The sequence below is a fragment of the Quercus robur genome, chromosome 5, assembly GCF_932294415.1.
Source record: "Quercus robur chromosome 5, dhQueRobu3.1, whole genome shotgun sequence".
In the NCBI taxonomy this organism is placed as follows: domain Eukaryota; kingdom Viridiplantae; phylum Streptophyta; class Magnoliopsida; order Fagales; family Fagaceae; genus Quercus; species Quercus robur.
Window position 1 is genome coordinate 63,914,426 of NC_065538.1, and position 23,487 is coordinate 63,937,912.

Here is a 23,487-nt window from a genome sequence, read left to right on the forward strand (position 1 = left end):
CGTTTATTGTAATTTGTGAGCTTTCTCTCTCTCCAAGATTAAAATGCTGAAAATTTGTACACGTAGATGGGAGTGTGTTTTGGGAGAGAGAGGAGTGTTTGATCTGTTTTGGATTCTGTTTTTGATAAAAAATGTGTTAAGAGTAATGTTTGAAAGGAAGGTGGGTAACAGAGTAGTAACGAAGGGAAGCACAGGTGAGTAAAGTGTAAAAAATGAAACCACGGGTAGGTAAGTTAAATTCGGGCTAAACCACAAGTGGGTAATCTATAATTATCCCAATTTTTTAATTATTTGTATTTTTTATTTTGAAAAAAAAAATCACAAATGACAATTTATAATCAAGAGTTTTGTAAATTGTGATTTACAACTTTTTTTTTTGGCTTTAATTTTGTGTCAAATTTGATTATAATTATGTTCAATCATTTTCCTGTATTTTTGTGGGATTTAATGTAAGGGTTGTGTGTGAAAGTTTGGTGAAGATTTTGTGAAAATGAGGATTTCCTGACTAGCTAACGAGTGCCAACTCACGAAAAAGGCCACGCTAGAAGTACATGCTCGAATTTGAAGAGTCTTTGACAAGCTGGATTTCACGAGTCATTTGCGACTCAGACCAAGTCGCGAGTGAAATATTCAAACATTGTAGCGTACCATTCATGAAAATCAAAATCACGTAGTTCAATATTCAAATATTGTAATTTCATTTCTTTATTAATGAAAATGATGGGGATGTTTCTTTGATCAAGAAAGAAGAAAATAGCAATTAGAGGAAAGTTGATCAAGAAGTAAATAGCTAGAATAAAAAAGTAAGTCAACGGAATTGTACCGTACCATGAGCAATAAGGCTTATAAGTCTTAACCCAACGTAGCAGTAAGTTAATAACAAAGAAAAAGTCTTTTGCTAGGAAACTTGGGAGGCTAGCTTGTCACGCCCCAAACCCCAAAGGGTCCAAAGCATGAGAAAGACATCTCAAGTACTTGTAAATTTTTCCTTTTTGACAATTCAATCCACATAAATCCTATCAAGTACCAACATTAAGAATTATCATAATAATCCCATAGAATATACTCTCAGAATAAGTCAGAGCTCTAAGCATTAATTACAAGAACCATTGGCTACAAAAGAATAAAGGTCTGAATAAACAATTACATATCAACAACTTGTCCCATCAGTGGGAATACAGTCATAACCACTATAATATACAAAAGAATGAGTCAAGCCTAGTCTAAGATGTACACTATCTAATATATCCATTACAAAAGTTCAACCTCCATCAGTAGTTAGTCTAACTACTATTAGCCACCAAAAAACTGTCTCAAAAGGTTGTTGCCTACTCTGAAAAGTTTATAAAATAATGGGATGAAACAGAGCCCAGCAAGTAGCATATTTAATGGGGGTGGGGGAAACGCAAGTTTCATCTTCAATAATAATAATAATAATAATATAACAAGAATGATTTAATAATGAAACACAAAGTTTCTCAAAGTAAATACCTTGAAACTATATACTATAATCTGTGAGCACTAACCATATAATTTCCAAAGCCATAAAATCTAACATACGGTAATTTATCATAAATATACCATACTACCACATAAACCGGTTAGGGGATCCACCCATTCACAACTGGCATGATATTGTCCTCTCTAGTATGCAGACTCTTGGCCCCATGGACAGCAACCTCACCTATACCTTCAAAGTTTTTCTCTCCCCCCATGGGCAGCAGAGAGAGCGCGTCAAATAGGACCTCTGTTGCATGTGGTCTCTTGGCCCCATGGACAGTAGCCTCACCCATACACAATCAAGGAACCTCTTTCCCCCATGGACAGCAGGGAAGAACGCGTCATCCAAAGTGAAAGGGCACTGACCTAGATTTGATTCCATTGTCACAAAGATTACGGAAACCAAATCGGGTGATCACCGGAAAATCACACATGGCATGGTGTTAAAACAACTCACAAGTTACATTACTTTGAAACACATAGTTCATATCTAGGTAGTTTCAAAAAACCTTAAATAATCTCACTTCTACAAAGTTTGGAAGGTTTCAACTTTATTCTTGTCAAACAAATTTTCTATCAATTTCCCAAGTACTAAGACAAGATAAAAATCTTTAAATTTTCTAATATACCATAACATCCAAGATTTTCTTATCAAAGATTAAATTAAAGATGCTCATTTTTCCATATCAACAATTCATGCATTTCCCCAAATGCAATACCAAATATGATGCATTTCCATATATATATATATATATATATATATTAAGGTTACGACACAATAGTTTTTAGGAAAATATAATTTCCATAGGTAGTATCCAAAAGCGTGTCTAACCCAAAAACATTTATATAACATGGTTATTTTTCAAAATCCCATTAAAAGCTACTTACCTCGCAATCGCAAAATCCTAATTCTCCAAGCTCCAAGGAGATTAGCTAGAACCTCAAATAAAATGATGAAGATGCTGTGAGGTTCCTAAGTATTTTTCCGGTGATCTTGCCGGAAAAATGATGGTGAGATGGTGTGGTTTGGAGTGGAGGCCGGCGGGTGAGTGTGGAAGTGAGTGTGTGTGTGTGTGTGTGTTTAAGTAAAGAGAAAAGAAAGAAAATGAAAGAAAGAAAAGAGAGAGCTGACCAAAAGAGAGAAGAGAGGTGGGAGAAAATGAGTGGTGGGAAGTGGGGTTAGGTGGGGGCACATGGGAACTAAAAATCTGACTTGACACCCCCCCCCCCTTTTTTTTTTGACAGGGATGTTACATAGCTAGCCACAAAATTATTTGGTTGCAATTTACTATTCACAGTCAAATGACACGAAGTTATGACTATGCGAGAGGCTCATGTGTGATAAAAGAACTATTTTTCTACCAAATATTAAAAGTAGTTTGATCTATACCATAATGTTAATCCTTATTTGCTGGACAATTTGCACTCGACCCCACACATGTTTCACTAGCAAGCTCTCATTTTGTCAAAGTCCTATTTTCTATTATTGATAGCTTTGATAGTCTATGCCTAGGTGTTGACTATTCCGAAACATAGAACCATTTAGGTTCAACACGTCAAAAAAAAAGGGGTTCAACACGTCTACAATTTTAAAAGGATAATGACAGATTTGAGATTTCATACCAAAATTCTTATATTAAATCCGTAGGGTCAATGAATGTTAAATTCATGAACAGAATCATATTGGTTTTGGCCCATTGTTTGCATTGGGGTTATATATTAAATCCTAAAGTGTTGGCTATTGCATTCCTCATGGTAAAATGAGTTTCGATTAATGTTGTTAGGACATATGTGGATTATGTTAAGAACATATGTAATTTAGACTTGGCTAATCCTTTGACAAAATGCACTTTACTTGTGACTAGGTAGATCTTGGATGTGTTTAATACTTCAAGGAACAAGAGTTTAAGTCCAAGTATTGAAGCCATGCAAATCTGTCCAAGAATTAAGTGAAGAAATGATGTTCTTTAAAGCTCGAGATATAACTCGACAGATGTATCTATCGAGATTTAAAGTTAAAGGTTTTCAAAAGTTATGTTTTTAAAGCTTACGTTTTCCAAAGTTTATCGAAAGCATTTTTACATCATTGAAAGAGAAACTTCGACTTTTAAACAATGTTTTAAAGATAAACTTCGAATTTTAAATAACGTTTTGAATGTCCAAATCTCATTTAAAAGATGATTTCTAAACTAAACTATTTTCTGAAAATAATTAAGTTTCAATGTAAGTCTTCTAAAAAGGTTCTTGTTCTTTAAATTTTTGTAAAACCAAGTGATTTCAAAGTCATATGCTTATTCTCCAAATGGTATTTAAAATGTTATTTTAGCACATTGATTTTTTTAGATTTGCTCAAGAATTGTAAAATACTTGTATAAACTCCTCAGTTCATACTCATTCCTTAAGAGAGTCAAGTATCCTTTGGTTTATGTTTCAATTCAATATTGTGATATTCGATATGCCTTTATATTTGGAATAATTGTTAATATCAAGAAAATTATTCTATTTTGTATAAACTATGCTTTTGTGATATGTGACTCAAAAATAAGTGTTTTTAAAATTGATCAGGTATATGTGTAAGCCCTCTCACAGGTTTGTATGTGAGAATAAGTGTTGATTCTTTACCAGCAGGGGTTAGATGTTGGTATCCGCTCACAGGATTGTATATGAGAATATGTGATATGTGTATATGTGGTACTATGTTCTGATCAATTATCTGTATGTGTTTTCAAATGATTTTAAGGTGTGATTACATATATATTACGTGATTCTTTATATGTTTTAGAATAATTATATTTGATATCATTGAATGAGTTTGTGAAAAATCAATACTTGTACTTTGCTTGACTTTATCTTGTTGTGTATTGTGTATAATTGCTTACTAGATGTGTGGCTCACCCCATTAATTACAATTTTCAAATTAAAGTTTAGTTGGAGGACAAAACCATTGGATTGTTTTGTAAGGTGCAAGGTAGAGCGTGAGAGTTTTTAAGCGAAGTCAATAATACTTGAAGTCCTAAATGATTATTAGTTATTTTTATTCCGCTTTAGATCTCATAGTATTTTGGAGATTATTCTAAATTTTGGATTTTAGTATTGTAAAAGATTTATTAAGAGCATTTTTTATTTGGAGTTTTATTGAACTATGTTTAAATTAATTATGTCTATTGAGTTATGTAAGATTAGCAAGTTAGTCATGCATCTAAATTCATGTTTCATTGATTTGGGTCGTGACACATTAGGTAGAGGCTTCTTAAATCTGGTGTACCCCAATCACATGTAGCAATATATTTTGGAAGTAGAAAGAAGATGCACTAGTAGAGCTTTAATTGCACCATCTACAAGCTCAATCACCACAATTAGAGAATGCCATTGCTTGCAAGCTCTTTCTTTCTTTCTCCCGTTAGTTTTTCACTTCGTTATTTGTGATTTGGGTTTCAACTTTTCAAATCTTTTTTTTTTTTTTTTTTTTTGGTGGTTTAGAATAGATGATAGGGTCTGATTTGGGAAAGTTATATTATTATTGAGATTGGTGAAAAGCTATAGTGGTGGGATGATTGGAATTTGACTGAAATTATTTTATGAGTGTACTTTGGTGTTAGAGTTGTGTCCTATTTTGGTAATTTACACTTAAACAATAATTTTAGACAAATATAGATCAAATGCTCAGTTGACCAAAAAAAAAAAAACTTCTTCTCAATGTTGTCACGAGTTTTACCAAACGTTATACGTGGTTTTAAAAATTATGTTTTCAAAACACTAATTTTAATACTAATTTTTAAAAACTTACTTTTTAAAACAGCTTATCCAAATAGACTCAAGATATATTTTCTCCGAATTGAGAACTAGGACTATTACTCATGCAATAATTTAAAAAAAAAAATTAATGATTAAGATTAAAAGTAAAAAAAAAAAAAAATCACTTTTTGAGTAATTTCAACTCATGAATAATTTTTTTTAAAATTTTTAACTTTTTACCATTTTACTTTTACATTTTTTTTTTTTTTACTTCTCTCACACCTCATGCTTTCTTCATGTCGGACGAGCTAACCGTGTCGGACGAGTAACGTTGAAAAAGATCCCTTTCATAATTAAAACGTCAACCATCTTATTTTCCATCCTCCAATAAAAAATAAAAAAGTGGCGTAGACTAGAATCATAAAGACTTCCTATTTCTAAGCATCTTTCTTTATTAATAAAAACAGCGTAAATGTACTTCGATTCCAATTCAAACAAGAAGTGAACAACGAACAATAACAAGAAACCAAAGCAAACAACATTGTTCTCTCATCTTTCTCAGAACACAACCAAAGTTAACCAAATGGCTGATAACAACCATAAGCCTCTGAGGAAAATCTCCGAGTCCTTCAAGGAGCTCGAAGCCACCGTGAATTCCCAGACCCCAGATGACATCGATGTCGCGTCTTTCTCTCAAGCCTGCTCTCTCATCTCGCCTCTCTTCGGTTGCTTGGGCATCGCCTTCAAGTTCGCCGAGATGGACTACGTCGCCAAGGTAAAGCTCTTGGGTTTTGAATTTGATGCATGAATGATTCGAAGGCTTTGGTATTAATTGATCGATTTGGTTTTGATAACAGGTGAATGATCTGGTGGAGGCATCGAAGTCAATTGGGACATTGCAGGCTATGGTTGAGCGAGATGTAAAAGCCAACACTGTGAAGAAAGGTGGGAGTCATACCAGAAATCTCTTGCGAGTCAAACGTGGGATCGACATGGTTAAGGTTCTCTTTGAACAAATTATAGTTACTGAGTATGTATACCTTTACCAATAACTCCTTCACAGTTTTTTTTGGTTTATACATATATATTATTTATAAACATAATTTATGTTCATATATTAGAAGTTTTTCAAAGTAAATTGCATACATCAAAATATAATTTTGATAACCAGCTTGGTGGTGGATTTTGGAGTGTCCGTGCTTCTTAGCTCGAAAAGTTTAGATTATGTAGTTACAAGACAGTATGATCAAATAGGGGAAATTGTTTCTGCCAAGATATAGCAACTTGTTTAAATTAAAACTTAGGTGAAAACTCAAAGGGGGTAGCACAATTGGTCAAGTACCATGCCTCGTGAAGCGGATGTCACTAGTTAGAAGCCGCCCTTCTACTTCCCCTTGGGGCCTAAACTTACATATCAAAAAGAAAAACGAATTGAAACTTTGATGAGGAACTTTAGAGCTGATTAATTTTAGAGTTAGCCAGACTAAGAATTGGTGGAATATAGTTTTATTAGAGGCTGTAGTAGATACGAAAGAATGGTGAAGATGACAAGCCAAGAAATACCAGTGTCCTTGTCAAATGGACTGGATAGATATTAACATGTGATTTGGAAGAAAATAAAGTAAGGAAAACTTGAGTAAATTTGGGTAGACTGTGTCTGATTTGCATAAATATCTACCTGATCATGTGATGAAATTAACTGTTGAATGTATCAGAATTTTAAATTCTTTTTTGGGAATTTATGGTTGGATGTTAATGTGAAATGTGATTTTGAAGCTTGCAATGGTAAATATTTGACTGGTTATATAATTGTCATTACTATGATCAAATATTCAATTTTATTTTCCAAATTTGTTGTCAAAGCAGTATGAGTGTGTTTGGATGGGCTTTTTTTAATTCTTCCAGTGGCTTATTTTGTTGAAAAAGTACGTCAAGTAAAAGTATAAGTGTACATAGAACAAGTGAGGCTTTAAAAAATAAGCTGGCATTTTCTGCTAATACAAACTTATAGAGTTGTTAATTTCACTGTAGAAGTATAATATTTTAAGGCTTGCAATGCTAAATATCTGATCTGGTTTTACTTGTTGTAACCATTGATTCTGATCAAACTTGCAGTACTTAATTTTTTTTACTTAAAGTGTGTATGTGTTTCTAGTAATATTATCTTGTCAAGGACTGAGGAGTCTAGGAGGGGTGCACTTGTGTCTCAAGGGGTACTTAAATGTATGCAAATGGATTGGTGGTGTGTTCTTTGGTTTGCTTTATGGAGGCAAGGTAAATAGTTCAGGTGAAAATCAGATATTTTGCTGGATGTCAAGGATCAAAAAGATCAAGGTAATTGCCTTGTTTAAAACAATTGAGGGATAATGGAGATGAAGTATTTCCTTAGAAGGTGGTTTGGCAATCTTGCACACCTTATATCAAATTGTTTGAGTTGGCAAGGGAATTTTAGGGGAATTGAAATTAAGGGATTCATTTGCAGTCCTGTTATGCGTAACGTTGTGTCCATAGGAGGGAAGTTGCTCGTTTGGAATAGTGAATCTCCCTTTGCAAAAGTCTATCTCTCTTATGGTGCTTCTCCACATGAATTCTTACTTATTGATAAGAAAAGAATTAAAGAAACAAGTGAAGTTTGAAAGGCTATCATGCTTAGCTATGGTATTGGGTCAAAGCTGGATTTGGATAAACAAGGGCTTAAGGACCGATTTAAGTGCTTAGCTATGGTATTGGGTTGATTTAAGTGCTAAATGGATGACTTCGGCCTTAGGTAGTTCTAAGTTTCAGATCTTACCTAGCAATAATAAGAGAATGACAATTTGGCTTCCAACTGAACCAATTGATTAGTAGTATTTTACAGTTAATGGAATAATTTGGTTTTTGTCAAGATCCTATTAAGCTACTGTGAGTACATGAGCTAAGCTAGGATGTGCATGAGAGGAGCTGCCATGGTGTGGTGAGGGTACGTGGTTGTGCTGTGCAGGCTGTACTTGCTGCACGAGCAGGCTATAGCTGCTGTGTGAGTGTAATAGTTAGATTGTACCAGGTGCTTGTTATAATTATCACGTGTAATTCTAATTGATCACAGGTGCATTAGAGTGCTGTTAGGATTACTGTTAGCTGTTAGTAGCACAACTGTCTAGTAGTTACAAGTTAGTTACTGTCAGTTACAGTAGGAAATCTTAGTTGTAGTCTCAAGTTGATGTATAAAAGGACTGTATGGTGTACTGAAGAGATCATCAATGAGAATATTCAAAGTTTAGTTTCAGTTCTTCCTATACACTTCCCCTCTTCTCAATCTCATCCCATCTTAGGAGGCCTGCTTCCCTCGAAGAACCACCAAATTAATTAAACATTGAGAACTTTATCAGGTTCTTAACAGTTTTACCAGAAATATAGGTAAATCATTAGTGAAGTGTTAGAGTACTCCTTTGAGGTGAGCTTGGGACAAACTTACCAAAAAAAAGAGCAACGAGTTACTATATTTTCCCCTGACCTCTTTTATGGTGGAGTGGTTTCCTTTTCTTTTTTGGGCACTTGTGCCTTGAAAGGTTTTTAAGCTTATTCTTATGTCCTATTTGTGTACTCAGACTCGTCCATGCAATTATATTAACTACTCTCTGTGGTAGTATCATTGGACTACATGCATGCTTATTAGTTTTATTAGTCTGGCATCACCAACCTACTAGGATAGTGGAAGGTGTGAGGTTAACGGTTAGCCCCTACTAATTTATTAATTCAAAGTGCCTTTTCTTATAAAAGTAAGGAGGGGGAGTGAGATTATAGGTTCTAGACCCCTGGGATGTGTGTGTATTTTACCTAGAAAAAAATGAAAGGTATTATCAAACCTTCCATGAAGTTCAATTTCAGTATGATCTACCACACTTGGTTTTTGTCCCACCACTTCAAGCAAAATTCAAAGTATCCTTTCCTTTTGTTGGAGTTTTTTTGGGGGGGTGGTGAAAGGTCTTTTTTGTGATTCAACTGAGGAGGTCTAATGATGTACTGTATTTATAATTTCCGTTGATTTTTTAGTTTTTGGTACAACTTTGTAGCCAGTGCACAAGGCTTCTGCAGCTTGCTTCTGTGTGGTCTGGGAGAGACAGTAGGTAGGTAGGTAGTCTTTCTCAGTGAAATCTTAGGAGATAGATTTCTTAAGTTGATTTTTGTGGGTCTGCAGGGTCACAGTTGTTGGTACAAAAAAGATGGAAATAGATATGCCTTCCTCTTGAAGATATCAGTTTGTCTGAATAGAAAATTATTTAACAATAAAATCTTTTCATATTCCCTCAAAGTAAGTAGAGATAGTAATGCTTTGAACTTGGTTGGAAAATGCTTTAATTTTGAAAACATATCTTTCCCAAAAGGGCTATAAATCCGGGAAGGGATTAGACATAAAAAGTTAATGTACCATGATCAGTTTTCCTTTTTGCCTAGAAATTCAGAAATCTGTTACAAATATTAACTTGAGTGATCTTGATGCTTAAATCAATGTAATGTGGTTAATTTGATAGACAAAGTTAACAGTTCTTGATTATCATATGGCAGCGGAAATTCCCTGAAGGATGCAGCTACTAAGGCTTATGCACAGGTATTTGCTCCCCATCATGGGTGGGCTATCAGGAAAGCTGTAGCAGCAGGGATGTATGCCCTTCCTACAAAAGCACAGCTATTGCAGAAGCTCAATGAAGATGGTGAGTTCATGAACTAATTGGTAAAACCATACAATTGCTCAGTTGAAAATCTCGGTAAAGTACATTAAAAAAATGCATGTCTATTCAAATGCTTTTAGTATTTGAATGAAATTTATGAATTGTTTTGAAAAATTCATACCCATCTTACTTATTTGACCTTTTTGATTGTTCCAAAACCTTTGGGGCTGGTGGGTGTCGTCTTACATTGTTAAGGAGAGAGTAAGGATGTGGGCTTATTAAATCAAACCAAATTGTACTTAAATCCTTGATACTGCTTTTGATAATTGAGGTTTGTCTAAGCAACAAAAGAAAAAGTAAGGGGATGGGGGCAGCTGGCGTGGACAAAGCTTGTGTGGTTTAAATTATTGTTTTTTGTCTTTTAAATTTATGGTATCAGTAATGGTGTATTGATTTGCACTATGTTACTTTCAGAGCCGTCAGCAAGGATTCAAATGCAAAGTTACATTACTGCATCAGCTCCTGTAATCCTGTACATTGACAAACTCTTCCTTACAAGAGATTTGGGTGTAGATTGGTAAACACTAGTTGTTAGATTTATTTGACATAATCAATTTCTATCTATTCGAATAAGGTCGAAATTATGAATTTCTATCAAATTCCACAAAGTTATTGTATATCATGACAGGTGTTTATGGGAGTCGGTGTTGTATGTTGCTTGCAAATGGCCGAGTTTGTACAATGCTATTTATTACCTTAAATGAATATGTGGAATAGTGTCAGCTTAATCCATCCCACAAACTAACTCATAAATTGGAGATGCTTTAAATTTATTTAACCTGAATATTTTTGAGAATGAGCTATTGGTTCGTTTATTGTTTATTGTGATCAAGTCAGGGTGATTCGAAGTTGATTATTAACTCGTTGAAAAGTGAGGAAGAATCTCTAGTTGCTTATGGTCATTTAATTTTTGATGCAAAAGTGCTTGCAGGGTCTTTCCTTTCTATTGGTTTTTCACATACTCGTAGACATGGTAACTTTGTAGCTCATAATCTCGCTAGACATTTTAATTATGTCACGGGTTTTATGGTGTGGATGAAGGATGTTCCTCCACACCTCCTTCATGTTTTTTAAGCCGATTTGGTTATTGTTTAATGAAAGTTCAAAGTTATTTCTAAAAAAAAAAGAAAGCTAGAGAGCCTAACCTCTATAGATTTCGATCTTATTTTGCAATTCAAAAAATCTTGAGGATATGTCACTTTTAAGAGCATTAGCATCCGAGGATACAAAAAAGTTCTTATTTTACATCTTCAAAACCTACTTTATCTATTATGCTATCTCATTTTATAACTCACCTAACATTCTAGTTTCTATTTTTACCTACAACTCATTAAAATAATATAAACCAATCAATTCTCTATTTCTTTCTCCTTTATCTTTTCTCTCTCTCTCTCTCTCTCTCTCTCTCTCTCTCTTTATTTTTTCAACTCTGCTACTACCTACCAGGGAGTCTTCCTCTCCTCTCCTTGCTCCCAGCAACCAAAAACATCCATAACACAAGTCTAGCAACCAAATCCTTCCCTACCAAAATCAACTAATTAAATCTATAACAAAATCACAACAAACCCATTCCAAAATCACCCAAAAAAAAAAAATTACAACAAACCCAAATAACCCAAAACCACCAAACCTACTGCCACCGCATCACTACAACAAACCTAACGCCGCCAACAACCACCGTGAAACTGAAACTCAACCACCACAGAAACACCAAAATCAACCTACAAAACCAACCGTCGATCCACACCACCGAAACACAAAACTAGCCCCAACCGATTCAAGCCACGCCTCCTCCACTCTCCATATTGACCACCACTAGAACTGAGACGCAAGAACTGAGACCAAGAAATAACTGAAACTCAAAAACCTAATCTCAAACCCGATCTCCACCATGACCCATAACCCAATATCTACCGTGACTTAAACCAGATCTCCACCATGAAACCCAGCCAACACCCAAACGACCACCATCGAAACCCACCACCACCAATTTGAACCTAGCAACCACTGAAACAACCAACCACCAATTCAAACCAACCAAAAACAACTGAGAAAGAGAACAGAGAAGAGAAAAAAAAAATCAAATACAGATTGAAGAGGGGAGAGACAGAGAAAGCTGAGAAAGAAAGAGAGGAGAGGAAAAAAAGAAGAAGCAAATACAGAGTGAAGAGGGGAGAGACAGAGAAAGAGAGATAGACAGAGAATTTTGATAGAAAAGAGGGAGAGTCAGAGAAGAGAGAAATGAGAGAGAGAGAATAAAATAATGGATTTTAAGTATACAACTTGCAGACAGTAGGTTGTATACTGTTCACAGGTGGCATAATTTTTTACATATGCCAACCCGAATGGAGCATGATTTTTGGGACTTTGGTTGTAAAATAGCAATTGGGGGGTGTTTACACCCTCCAATGCTAGTGCTCCAAACATATCCATTTCCATGGCCTTTTTGACTACTTTTTTTTAAAAAGATTTAATGAATAGTAATGATATATTAAGAAGAAACGAGAGAAGGCCCAACCCATCTCTAATTTCGGGAGCCATTGGCTACTAGTTGCATAGCATCTTTTGTTTTTAAGTAAAAAATTTTATAGGTAAAAAATTTTACATGTAAAACATTTTTTGCAAAATATTTTCAGGTGTTTGGTATAACAAGTAAAAATTTTCAAGCAAACTACCAAAATCAGTAGCTCAACCATTAGAGTCATTGGTGTCAGAGGTATGGTGATTGAACTGCCAAAACTAGCAGTAGTAATAGTGACTCTAGTGACTGCCGCAAGAGCAGTGTCTCTAGTGACTAGACCACCAGAACAAGTGGCCAAAATGGTGTCTCTAGCCACCAGACCTCCAACACCAGTGACTAGAATGATGTCTCTAGTGACCAGATTTTGACATTAGTCACCAGAAAGGGAGGTCCAACCATTGGACTGCTAGCACCGGTCGACTGAATGGCGGCTCCAACCTTCTGCACCAGTTGCCAAAACATTTGATTCATCTATTGGACCCCCAACACCGGTCGCTGGAATAGTTTCTTTGGCCACCGGAGCGTCGAAATGGGTCAACGGAGAGGCGACTTTGGCCACCGAACTGCCGATACCGGTTACCTAACCCACCGGATTGGTGACCTAGCCACCAAATAGGGTGAGGGAAGCCATTGTGTATTTTTGTAAAATGTTTTATCCTTAAAATTTGGTAAAACATTTTTCAAATTTTATAAATGATTTTATGGTCAATGGAAAATATTTTAGAAGTTTGACTAGATTTTAACTGCAAACAAACACTTGAAAATTAGAAAATATTTTACTTTAAAACAAATGGAGCGTTAATGAGAAATGTTTTACATTTTGTTATCCCTTTTACTACTTATTCTATCAATTAATTTTACTTATTGTACCAATTAATTTTCACCAAATAGGTCTGTGCAAATGTAAAAATAGTTGGATTTTTTTTGTGTTATCACCTATATCATGTGCAAAATTGGATGTCAAATTACAAAAGTAAGAATTGAAATTACATAAATTGATTGAGTATTTAGGATTCTTAGCCCCAAAAAGGATAGATATTAATAGAATTATCCAAAAACTAAAGAGCCCCGTACTTCATTATTTGCCACCCCCAATGTCCAAACTCATGAGTCATGAGCCACTCACCTTGTTGCCTACTCATAAGCAATGTTAAAGCTGGTTTTTGCAATTATTGGACTTGGATTCTGTTAACCATATAGTTGCATGTAGCTTTTCATCTATTATGCACTATTTCGCGTCTCCCCCCACCCACTACTAAAAACTCTTGACACCCTAGCTACTTGCCCATTGAACTACCCATCTAATGGCTTCCATATCTACTACTTCTGGTATGGTGGTCTTCGTGCTGAGAACTGAATTACTGATTAGCTTCCCCTCTTTATCTCTCACCATCACTGAAATTTGGTTTACTTGAGAGTTTTGTGGGTATCTATATCATAGGATTTGTCATGTGTTGTATTAGCTTTTTCTACGGATTGACACGTGTTTTATTCTAAGATGATTTCGACAAGGAAAATGTTTGGCTCCAAACATATTTAGAGCCTTGGACTCCAACCACAAATAGGAAAATGACATGTATCATGTCATGTGTAATGCACACGACTCATTTGGTTGGTTTGGTCAAGTGAGTCATGTTCGTTACATATGACAATGTCTAATGTCATTTTCCTACTGATGGTTGGACCTTAAGGCTCCAAACATTTTGGAGCCAAACCTATTCTGTGTTGAAAACATCTTAAATTTAAACGCATATTAGTCTGTAGAAGAAGTGAATATGAACCATTAGCTATATTATGTTGAGCATATGTTTAAAATTAGTGTTGAACAAGATTGCGAACATAAAAATGATAAACATATTTTCCACAACAATGTCTAATGTCATTTTCCTATTGACAGCTAGAGCTCAAGGCTCTAAACATGTTTAAACATGTTTGGAACCAAACCTTTTATATATTGAAATCATCTTAAATTTATGCACATATCAGTGTATAAAAGAAGTGAATAAGAAGCATTATAGATAATATATTGAACATATGTTTAAAATTAGTGTTGAACAAGATTGCCAACATAAAAATAATAAAAATATTTCCATAATAGAAAAGAAGAAGCTGAATTTAACCTTTTCTTTTGATATGGAATTTTGGTCATTCAATTGTAAATAAACTGTCAAACAAATATCTAATCTATACACTCAGCCTACAACTTTACCAAGTTTCCATAACTATTGCTAATGTATGTATAGAGTCACATGAATCGAGATTGTTATATTAATTGTATTTAATACATAGCCTTCCCTTGAGAGAGAATTTCTCAACTTTTTGTTTTAAATTGTATTTAATACATAGCTAAAGTATAATGGTTTATAAAGAGAGAGAAACATTAATTCTGGACTTATGCAAGTCATTCCCTACAACATCCAGAATTGTTACATACTCTTGCAAGTCCTCCAGAGTTGTTAAAATGAAAACAGAAAAGAAACTTACTTCCTAGTTTTTTGTTTTTGTTTTTGTTTTTTTTTGCTTTTGTGTTTTTGGTTTTCAAGCTGAAATAGGTCTCTACCATAATTAAAATTCTTTCCAAATAAAAATATGATTAATTCAAATATTATATTGAACATATTTTTAAACTTTCATAACATAACAAGATTACGAACATAAATATGATAGAACTCATTTCCATGATTAAAAAGAAGTAGAATTTAACCTTCTCTTTTGATATGGACTTTTGGTCCTTTAATTATAAATAAACTTTCAAATAGATCTTATCTATACACTCCGGTCCACTAATTGCATACTAATCTTCCTCGCAATAGGTAGTTGGAGTAGGTTCCAAACCATGACCACATTTAGGGTGTGTTTGGATACCGCTTATTTGCTGAAAACTGAAAACTTATTGCTGAAAACACTGTAGCAAAATAATTTTTAAAGGTATGAATAGTGCTGTGGGAACTAAATTTACCTAGAAATCTGTGTTTTGCTGAGTTGGTGGTCCATTAACAGTACCCATGGGACCCACTAAAAAAACGCAAAATGCTCGGATTGAGCAAAACGCCCAATCCAAACTCACACTTATTCTAATTCTTGCCGCATAAGTAAATTAGGTGTTTTCAACAAGAAATTTTATACAATTAAATACAAAGGTTATATAATTTGTAAAATGGAGAGAGAAAAAAAAAAGCAAGGATCTATAGAAAGTAGACCCCATTAAATTTCCAAGTTATAGTATTTTGTTTAATTCGTCAAGTTGATTCGTTGAATTTTGAATATTTTAAGAAGACTAAATTGCAAACTACACCCCTAAAGTTTGGAAGTCTTTGGATTTTACACCCTAAATTTTCAGAAAATTGGATTTTACCCCCTGAAGTTTGCGGGTGTTTGGATTTTACATCCTTAAATTTCGAAATTTGGATTTTACCCCCTAAAGTTTGGGGGTTGTCGATACTGTATTTTTTTAGCCTCGATTGATGTGCGAAAATAATGATTTAAATATAAAAAAGGGGTGAAAACCTTGATTGGACAATGGAACAAAAATCCAAAATCAAACTTACCATTTTTGGAAAAAAAATTGACCAATTGTCCGAACGAAGTAAATTGTAAACCATCTTAAAGATCATGAAATTTCCTTCAAAACAACAATTCACAGGCCAAAATTGCAGTTAAAATGGAAGAGATATTTAGAAAATACCAAAATCCTGATTTAATGTATTATTATTTTCAGGTAAAAAGAGTTGTTTTTGGACCATTTTCATGCAATAAACTGTACTGATTTAGTAACAATTGGTGCAATACACCTGAACCAGATTGAAGTATGATGAGTCATATACTTTCCACAAAAAGGGCTCCTTAAAATCTGCTCCAGATTGGGAGAAATGAATTTTCCAAGAATAGTACTATTAAATTTCCTACATTGTGTCACCTCCCTTTCAGACGCAATATCTCGACGACAATAGCTCCAAATCATGCAAGGTTAGGACCTATAGAAACTAGAAATCTAGATCTTTCCATGGAAACCAAATGAGAAGAAATTCAAGCTTGTGAAGTCCTCCAAAAAATATCTCGAAAATAGGGTCGAAAAGAGGAAAAAGACGAAAAGTGAAATTGTGTGTGCATAAAGGCATTTTGGGTGTGATGTTGACCTCCAAATCAAGCACAGAAATCCCAAAAAGTATCCTCTCTCTCTTTTAGAAATTTCTTTAGATATAGTCTCTCTCCTTTTCATTTGTAAAGCCCCTCTCAAAACAGAACTCCAACCCCCTCTTCCACCATTTTTACACCTCCAAAGCTCTTAGGTAAGCTTGGTAAGCCTTGTAATGGAGATGGGTAACTTTGTTCATAGTTACACCATTCTCCTTCATTCTCTCTTTGTAAATACATCATTACATTTATTGAGATACCATTTTTTTTTATGTTGTTCATCTATTCTTTTTGCTCTTTACATATTGTTCTATATCTCTCTACTTGTGTATGCTTGTTGTTTATGCTCTTTATTCAATAAAGCTTTCTCTACACTTGTAAAAAAAATTGGTTTCTAAATTTTTCTCTTTGTTGTCTTCTCTCTTTAAATTCCTTAGATTTAAAAAGAGAAAACAACCCAATATCTTTTAAAAATCCTCATCTTCTTAACTATAAGGTTTGTGGAGAATTTTTTTCTCATGCATGACCATCCTTACTGGGAAGATGGTAAAACCATTGATGGGTTTCTCTTAAATGGGTTCTAAACCTTATATCTAGGCACAATATGGGTATGCTTCCAAGAAAATGGTAGAGGTTTCCAAGACTCCCTTTTCCAAACATGGAAAAGAACTCACAAGCTTGGATATGATGAGATTAGGAGTTATTTAGGGGAAATTTCTTTAAAAAGAATTTTAAATCAACCCGTTTACATTATTGTCTTATCTTTAAATTCCTTTAAATTCAAGCTTTTACATTCTTATTTGATCTTTAAATTCCTTTAAATACAAGTTTTTACATTCTTGTCTTGTCTATAAATTCAAGATTTTACATTATTGTCTTGTCTTTAAATCACTTTAAATACAAGCTTGCTCTTAAATTCTTTAAATTCTTGCTTTTACATTCAAGTCTTTAAATATTGTTCTCCTTTAAATTATGCACTTTATCTTTAAGCTTGGTTTATCTTCCATTTCCTTTCTCATGTGTAATAGGGTTTAAGGGTGCTAGCTCTCTAGCTAGCACCATAAATCCTAGATTACCAAATAGAAAAAAGCTTGGGCAAACAAACCTCTAAAAGTGTGTTTTCCAAAAGATAAAAAAATGGTTCTAATGGCCATCCATTTTCTTAAAATTGTACCTTCTTAAAAAATAAGTTCCCTTTTTAAATCCATAAAAGCCTTCCAAATGGGCATTTTTCAAATCCTTTTCTCAAAACGTTTCTTTTCTTTAGAATGATTTTCAACCTAAAGTTTTGTGCATCTTCTTCAAATGGAAATCTCTTTTTGAATTTCTTTTAAATGGGTCCTAAACTTGTCCCTATTTACAGTATGGATATGTTTCTGAGAAAATGGTAGAGGTCTTCAAGACTCCCATTTCCTAACATAGAAAAGAGTCTATAAGCTTGGATGTGATAAGGTTTAAGACTTATTTAAGGGAAATTTCCTTTAAAAAAAAGATTTTTCTTTAAATAACCTTCTTACATTGTTCTTCAAGATAAATAAAAACCATGGATTTAACCTTAAAACCCCTTTTATGAGAGAACCCATCAAAAACATTTTCTTTAAAAATCAAACCCTTTTCTCATGTTTTAACTTAGGTTTTTAAAATCTTTTTCTAAAAAAATAAGTTTGTGTTTTTTTTTTCCCCTTTTTTTTTGAAATTCCTTTCACAGATGATTTTCAAGCTTAAACCCTATTCTTATAAAAACTCTTTTCTTTATCATTGCAAAGCATAAATCTTGGATTCTTAAAAGATGAATAAAAACCATGGTTTTCATTAAAACCATGGAATCCCCTTTCTTAAATAACAAACTCTTTTTATAAAAAAAATGCTCTTATTTTCCGAGCTTTTTTTCTTAAAATTAACACATTCTTTATGCTTTTTACAGTTAAAAAAAAAAAAAAAAAAAAAAAAAAAAAAACCTTTTTCACAAAAACTAAGAGAAGTTCCTTTTCCAAAAAATGTGAGAACCTTAGTTTCGAAACAAAACTTTCCCAAAAAGTTAAGATTTTTCCTAAAAAGAAATTACTCATCTTTCCAAAGGTAAAAATTTAAGGTTTCCATTAATGTGCATTCTTTTGAATATTTGGAATTATATTTTTGAGGTTTGTGTCTATGGTTCATTTTCATTGAACCAATAGACACCAAGCTAACATATTCCCCCCTTCCCCTCTACACTAATGTTTTGGTTCATTATGTTGTGCATGAGAATGAGAAAATAGGGCGATAAATTTGCTAAAATGTGACATTGTTCCTTCCCTCTCTTTTATTTTTCATGTATATATTCATATGCTAAATTTTTAATAAATAAATACTCACATGTTAAATTATATGTATTATTTTTTGTAATGTAGTAAACTCTAACATGCTATGTACAGTATTTCACATGCTTTGTTTGTAAATACTCTTTGAAATAAATATTCACATGATATGTTATATGTAAATAAATACTCACATATGTGTGTGTGTGTGCGTCTCTATATATATATATATATATATATGACTCACTTGCTACAAAAATTAAAAAATTAGATAGGACGTGTGGTGCAAAATTGAACTCCAATTGAAATTAAATTTAGAATCTAATTGGATTCAAACTCTTCGATTTTTGCATCTAATTAATAATTCAATTGACATAAAATTTAAAAAATTAGATAAGACACGTGACGTAAAATTGGACTTCAATTTTGAATTTAATTGGAATTTCTTTGAGTTTTTTTGGCTTTAACTATATATATATATATATATATATAGAGAGAGAGAGAGAGAGAGAGAGAGAGAGAGATTATAGGTAATAGCTAATGTTTTAAAATTATGGATTTTTAAAGCATTTACAATGAATTGTATAGTTTATTTATTCCTAAAAGGGTGAATTGCAAACTACACTCCTAAAATTTGGGAGTGTTTGGATTTTACACCTTGAAATTTCAAATTTTGGATTTTACCCTTGAAGTTTGGAGGTATTTGAATTTTATACTCTGGCATTTCAAAATTTGAATTTTACTCTCTTAAAGTTTGGAGGTATTTATATTTTACTTCCTAAAATTTAAGGGTGTTTGGATTTTATACTTTGAAGTTTTAGAATTTGAGGGTGTAAAAATTTAAACACTCCTGTGGACGCCCTAAAAAGGAAGAGGAAAAGCTTTTTAGGGTTCTTTCTTCTTTCTCTTTGGCTTGTTGCACATTGGGTTCTTGGCGACGTAACTCTTTGTGTACATGTGTAGGGTGAGGTGTGTGTGTGTCTCTTTTTCTTATTTTATTTTTACGAGTCGCCATCAACCATTGATTTTGTATTAGATGTGATTAGTCACCTATTTGTCTAATTATTTTTAAGTTACCTTTGACTAAAAACCAATTCAAGGATAATTAATTAATTAAGGTAAACCTTGGACTTGGAAGTTCAGTTATGCGTGGGGAAGTTGTTTGGCACCCCACACCGCCTTTCCTAAGGCTAATACCTCATTTTAATTTTAATTCCAATGTTAACATTTTAAAGGAAAAAAAAAATTAAATACTTAGCACTTGGTTTTTGAAAAGGGTTACACACACACACACACACACACACACACACGTATAAGAAACCATTACATTTTTTAGAAATTCATTGACTTAAAAAAGGTGTAAGTTGCAACTCTAATACCAAGTATAATTTGAACTCATATATGTATATAATTAGGGCTGTAAACGAGCCGAGTTTTGTCGAGTAGTACATGTTCAAGCTTAGCTCATCAGCAAAAGTCAAAAGCTTAGGCTTGGCTTGAGCTTATGACAAGCATAAAATAATATTTGAGCTTGAGCTTGTGATAAAGCCAAAAGGCTTGGGCTGAGCTTAATTAGTTAGTCAAGTCAAACTCGAGCTTAATATCAAACTCAAACTCAAGCTCAGCTTAAGCTTTCAAGTTTGAGATCTATGAAAATTACATTATTAAAATGCTTAAATCTCCAAAATCATGTAAAAAAAATATATCCATTTTATCGTGCTTCTAATCCACTTATGATTAGCCATTATTTAAATTTAAATTTTACATAATTAAATCCGTTCATTCATCCTTCATTGTCTACAATTTCAACAATTGTTCAAAATAAAATTTTTACATTCACTTTAGATGGTGAAGAATTAGAAAAATACTTATTTGTAATTATTATGAACGTGAAAAGACTAACATGTTTCATAATTTTACATTAGATGGTTGATGGGGAAGAATCATACTTGACTCACTTAAATTTTTTTGTTTTTTGTTTTTTTTTTTTTAATTGTAACTAAAGTCTAAAGTAGTGTTTGGTCGGTTTAGAGGGAAGGAAAAAATTAAGGTAATGGATGGTGGTCTCATATTGGTAATATCATTATTAAGATATGTGTAATAAGTTTATTTCGCATACACATATAAAATTATAAATGAATCTATATGCTTGGATTGTTTTGTATCAAACTTTATAACTCACGAGCTTGTTCATGAACAATTTTTTTTTTTTTTTTTTTTTTGCTTGGACTAGGCTTGTTCATGAACAATTTTTTTTTGTTTGGGCTAGGCTTGTTTATTAAACAAGCCCAAAACTAAGGCTCAAACTTGGCTTATTTATAAACAAACAAACATGAACGAGTTTTTTATTGAACTAAGCTTGAGTTATTCATGAATGGCTTGATTCATTTACAATCCTAATATAATTGTGATTGATTTTAAATGTATCCGTGCATATGCATTAGATTATACACTAGTTTAACAAACACTCGAACACTGAAAGAGTTTTTCACTTAATATATAGCAATTTTAAATGGGCACTACTTTTTTCTTAAGAATTTTTTTTTTTTTGAAATGTTTTCTGAAGAATTATATATATATATATATATATATATCATAATTATCAATTTCGATTTTTTAGGTCTAAAAAAGAGAAAAATCATATTATGTTACTTTTTTCGTGCACTGAGCATAGTACTGACTAATTCCACCAAAAGCCCAAACACCCATTGCCGAATCCCTTCTTGAACTAACTTAGCACCACCATAAACTCCTTTACCAGCGCGACAAAACGCATAAGCCCAAAGATCCTGACCCAACCACCATGACTTCAATACCCAAATTGTCACCACGATCTAGTAACGCTTATACCAAACCAATAATAATTTAAAAAAGAAAAGAAAAAAAGATTCCGATTGGACACCCAATTAAGGAAATTATGATAGATTTCCAACAATTGAGGTAGACGATCATATAGTGTTTATTTTTTATTTTTTTATTTTGTTGTTGTGAGAAAGATGATCATATTGTTCATTGGGTAAGGGGATCGGTTTGATTATGAGCATTCATGTAAGAGATGGAAGGAGAAAGAGATAAAAGATTGATTTTTATTTTGGGGAAATAATTCAATAGTTTAATAATGGGAAAATGTTGATTTGAATCCTACTAAACTTAAAAAGGCTCTCGTGTTTTACTTATTTTTTGAGAAAATGCTGATTTGAAACTTAAACTTAGAAGCTCTTGTGTTTTATTTATTTTTTAGGTAAAAATTAATAATGATTTTAATCTTTTTTTAAATGTTAATTTTATCATCAAATGTTAATTCTGTTTTGGGCTAAAAAAATGCTAATTTTGTTTATGATTGATATGATGTGGCATGTTCTATTTTTTCTTTTCTTTTATGGATTATGTTTTTTTTTTGAGAACTTTATTTATTTATTTTTTGAGAATCCATTATGTTTTAAATTTAGATCAATTGTAAAGATGACTTATTATATGCCATTTAATGACTACTTTACTTCATATTAGAGGTCCAATCTAAATCTAAAATTCTTAAAAAATTTAATGGATAAAATTAAAATTATCCTAAACCCTGTAATTTAGTATTTTCCTTAAAAAAAAATGGTAAAATACTATTTTGGTTTCTAAAACTTTACTAAATGTTTATTTTTCATCCTTAACTCTAAGAAGTTCATTTTTCATTCCTAAATTATTGAAAAATTCATATTTCATCTCTAAACTATAAAAAATATTTTATTTATATTCTTAAATTTACTAAAAGTTTGCTTTTCGCACCTAAACTATTGAAAAAATAATTAATTTTTCATTCTTATTTTTCTCTAAACTATTGAAAAAACTCTTTACAAAATTTAGAGATAAAAATGGACTTTTTAAAGTTTAGGGAAGAAAAAAAAATTGTTAAATTTTAGGGACCAAAATAGTATTTTATCCTTAAAAAAGAAAAAAAAGTAAATTTACTCTTTTTATTTTTTAGAAATACTACGTCCATAACACAATTTACCATAACACAACTTACCGTTTCTTATAATCTATATATATATATATAAAACCGAAGCCTCTGCTAGCACCACAATTTTCCACGTCAGCACAATATTTAAAAAATAAAAATAAAAACATTATAATACCTCAAAACCCTAGCAACCTTACCCCTCTCTCAAGTTAATAAATAAAACCCTAGCAACCTTACCCCTCTCTCAAGTTAAGAAATATAAAGCCATAGTTTCTGCAAACTCTCTCTCTCCAAACGTAAATATCAAATTTAACCCCTTTAATTTCTCTTTATATTTTTTAGGCTTCTATAGAGTTATAGTGAGTTATGCTGATTTTGTTTTTTGTCTATGTGTGTATAGATGGTCATAATACTCCGGTATTCCAAGAGAAGTTTGTGTTTTCGTTAATTGAAGGCCTTAGAGAGATAAGTGTTGCAGTTTGGAAAAGCAATACAAAAAACGATTTCATTGGCAGCGAAAAGTAATTACTCTGTCTCATATTTTTGTTTTTTGAATTGATTTTGTGTGCTTTTTAGACCCTTTTGGATCAATTTTGTTAATTGGGTGTTTTTTTTTTTTATTTTTTTAATAGGGTCCAATTG

The 23,487-nt window shown here is 32.6% G+C and overlaps 1 protein-coding gene and 1 long non-coding RNA gene across 2 annotated transcripts; one reads left to right on the forward strand and one right to left on the reverse strand.

Annotated features, from left to right (window-relative positions):
- Window positions 1-1,417: 1,417 nt before the first annotated feature.
- LOC126726644 (uncharacterized) lies at window positions 1,418-2,631 on the reverse strand. The gene is made up of 2 exons (XR_007656020.1): window positions 2,389-2,631; window positions 1,418-1,866 (listed from the first exon to the last, which is right to left on the reverse strand). It is a non-coding gene; the product is annotated as an uncharacterized LOC126726644 (long non-coding RNA).
- Window positions 2,632-5,694: 3,063 nt separating this feature from the next.
- On the forward strand, window positions 5,695-10,676 carry LOC126726645 (accelerated cell death 11). Its single transcript, XM_050431955.1, has 4 exons — window positions 5,695-6,010; window positions 6,093-6,265; window positions 9,781-9,926; window positions 10,359-10,676. Exons 1-4 carry the CDS (start codon window positions 5,819-5,821, stop codon window positions 10,463-10,465), a joined length of 618 nt encoding a protein of 205 aa, XP_050287912.1. The 5' UTR covers window positions 5,695-5,818; the 3' UTR covers window positions 10,466-10,676.
- The last annotated feature ends 12,811 nt before the right edge of the window (window positions 10,677-23,487 follow it).

Excerpts from the sequence above, each read along its gene's own strand:
- LOC126726645 (XM_050431955.1), top strand. The coding sequence starts at position 5,819 with ATGGCTGATAACAACCATAAGCCTCTGAGGAAAATCTCCGAGTCCTTC. Across the intron at positions 6,011-6,092 it reads AGATGGACTACGTCGCCAAG|GTGAATGATCTGGTGGAGGC; the intron begins GTAAAGCTCTTG and ends TTTTGATAACAG. Across the intron at positions 9,927-10,358 it reads GCAGAAGCTCAATGAAGATG|AGCCGTCAGCAAGGATTCAA; the intron begins GTGAGTTCATGA and ends TGTTACTTTCAG.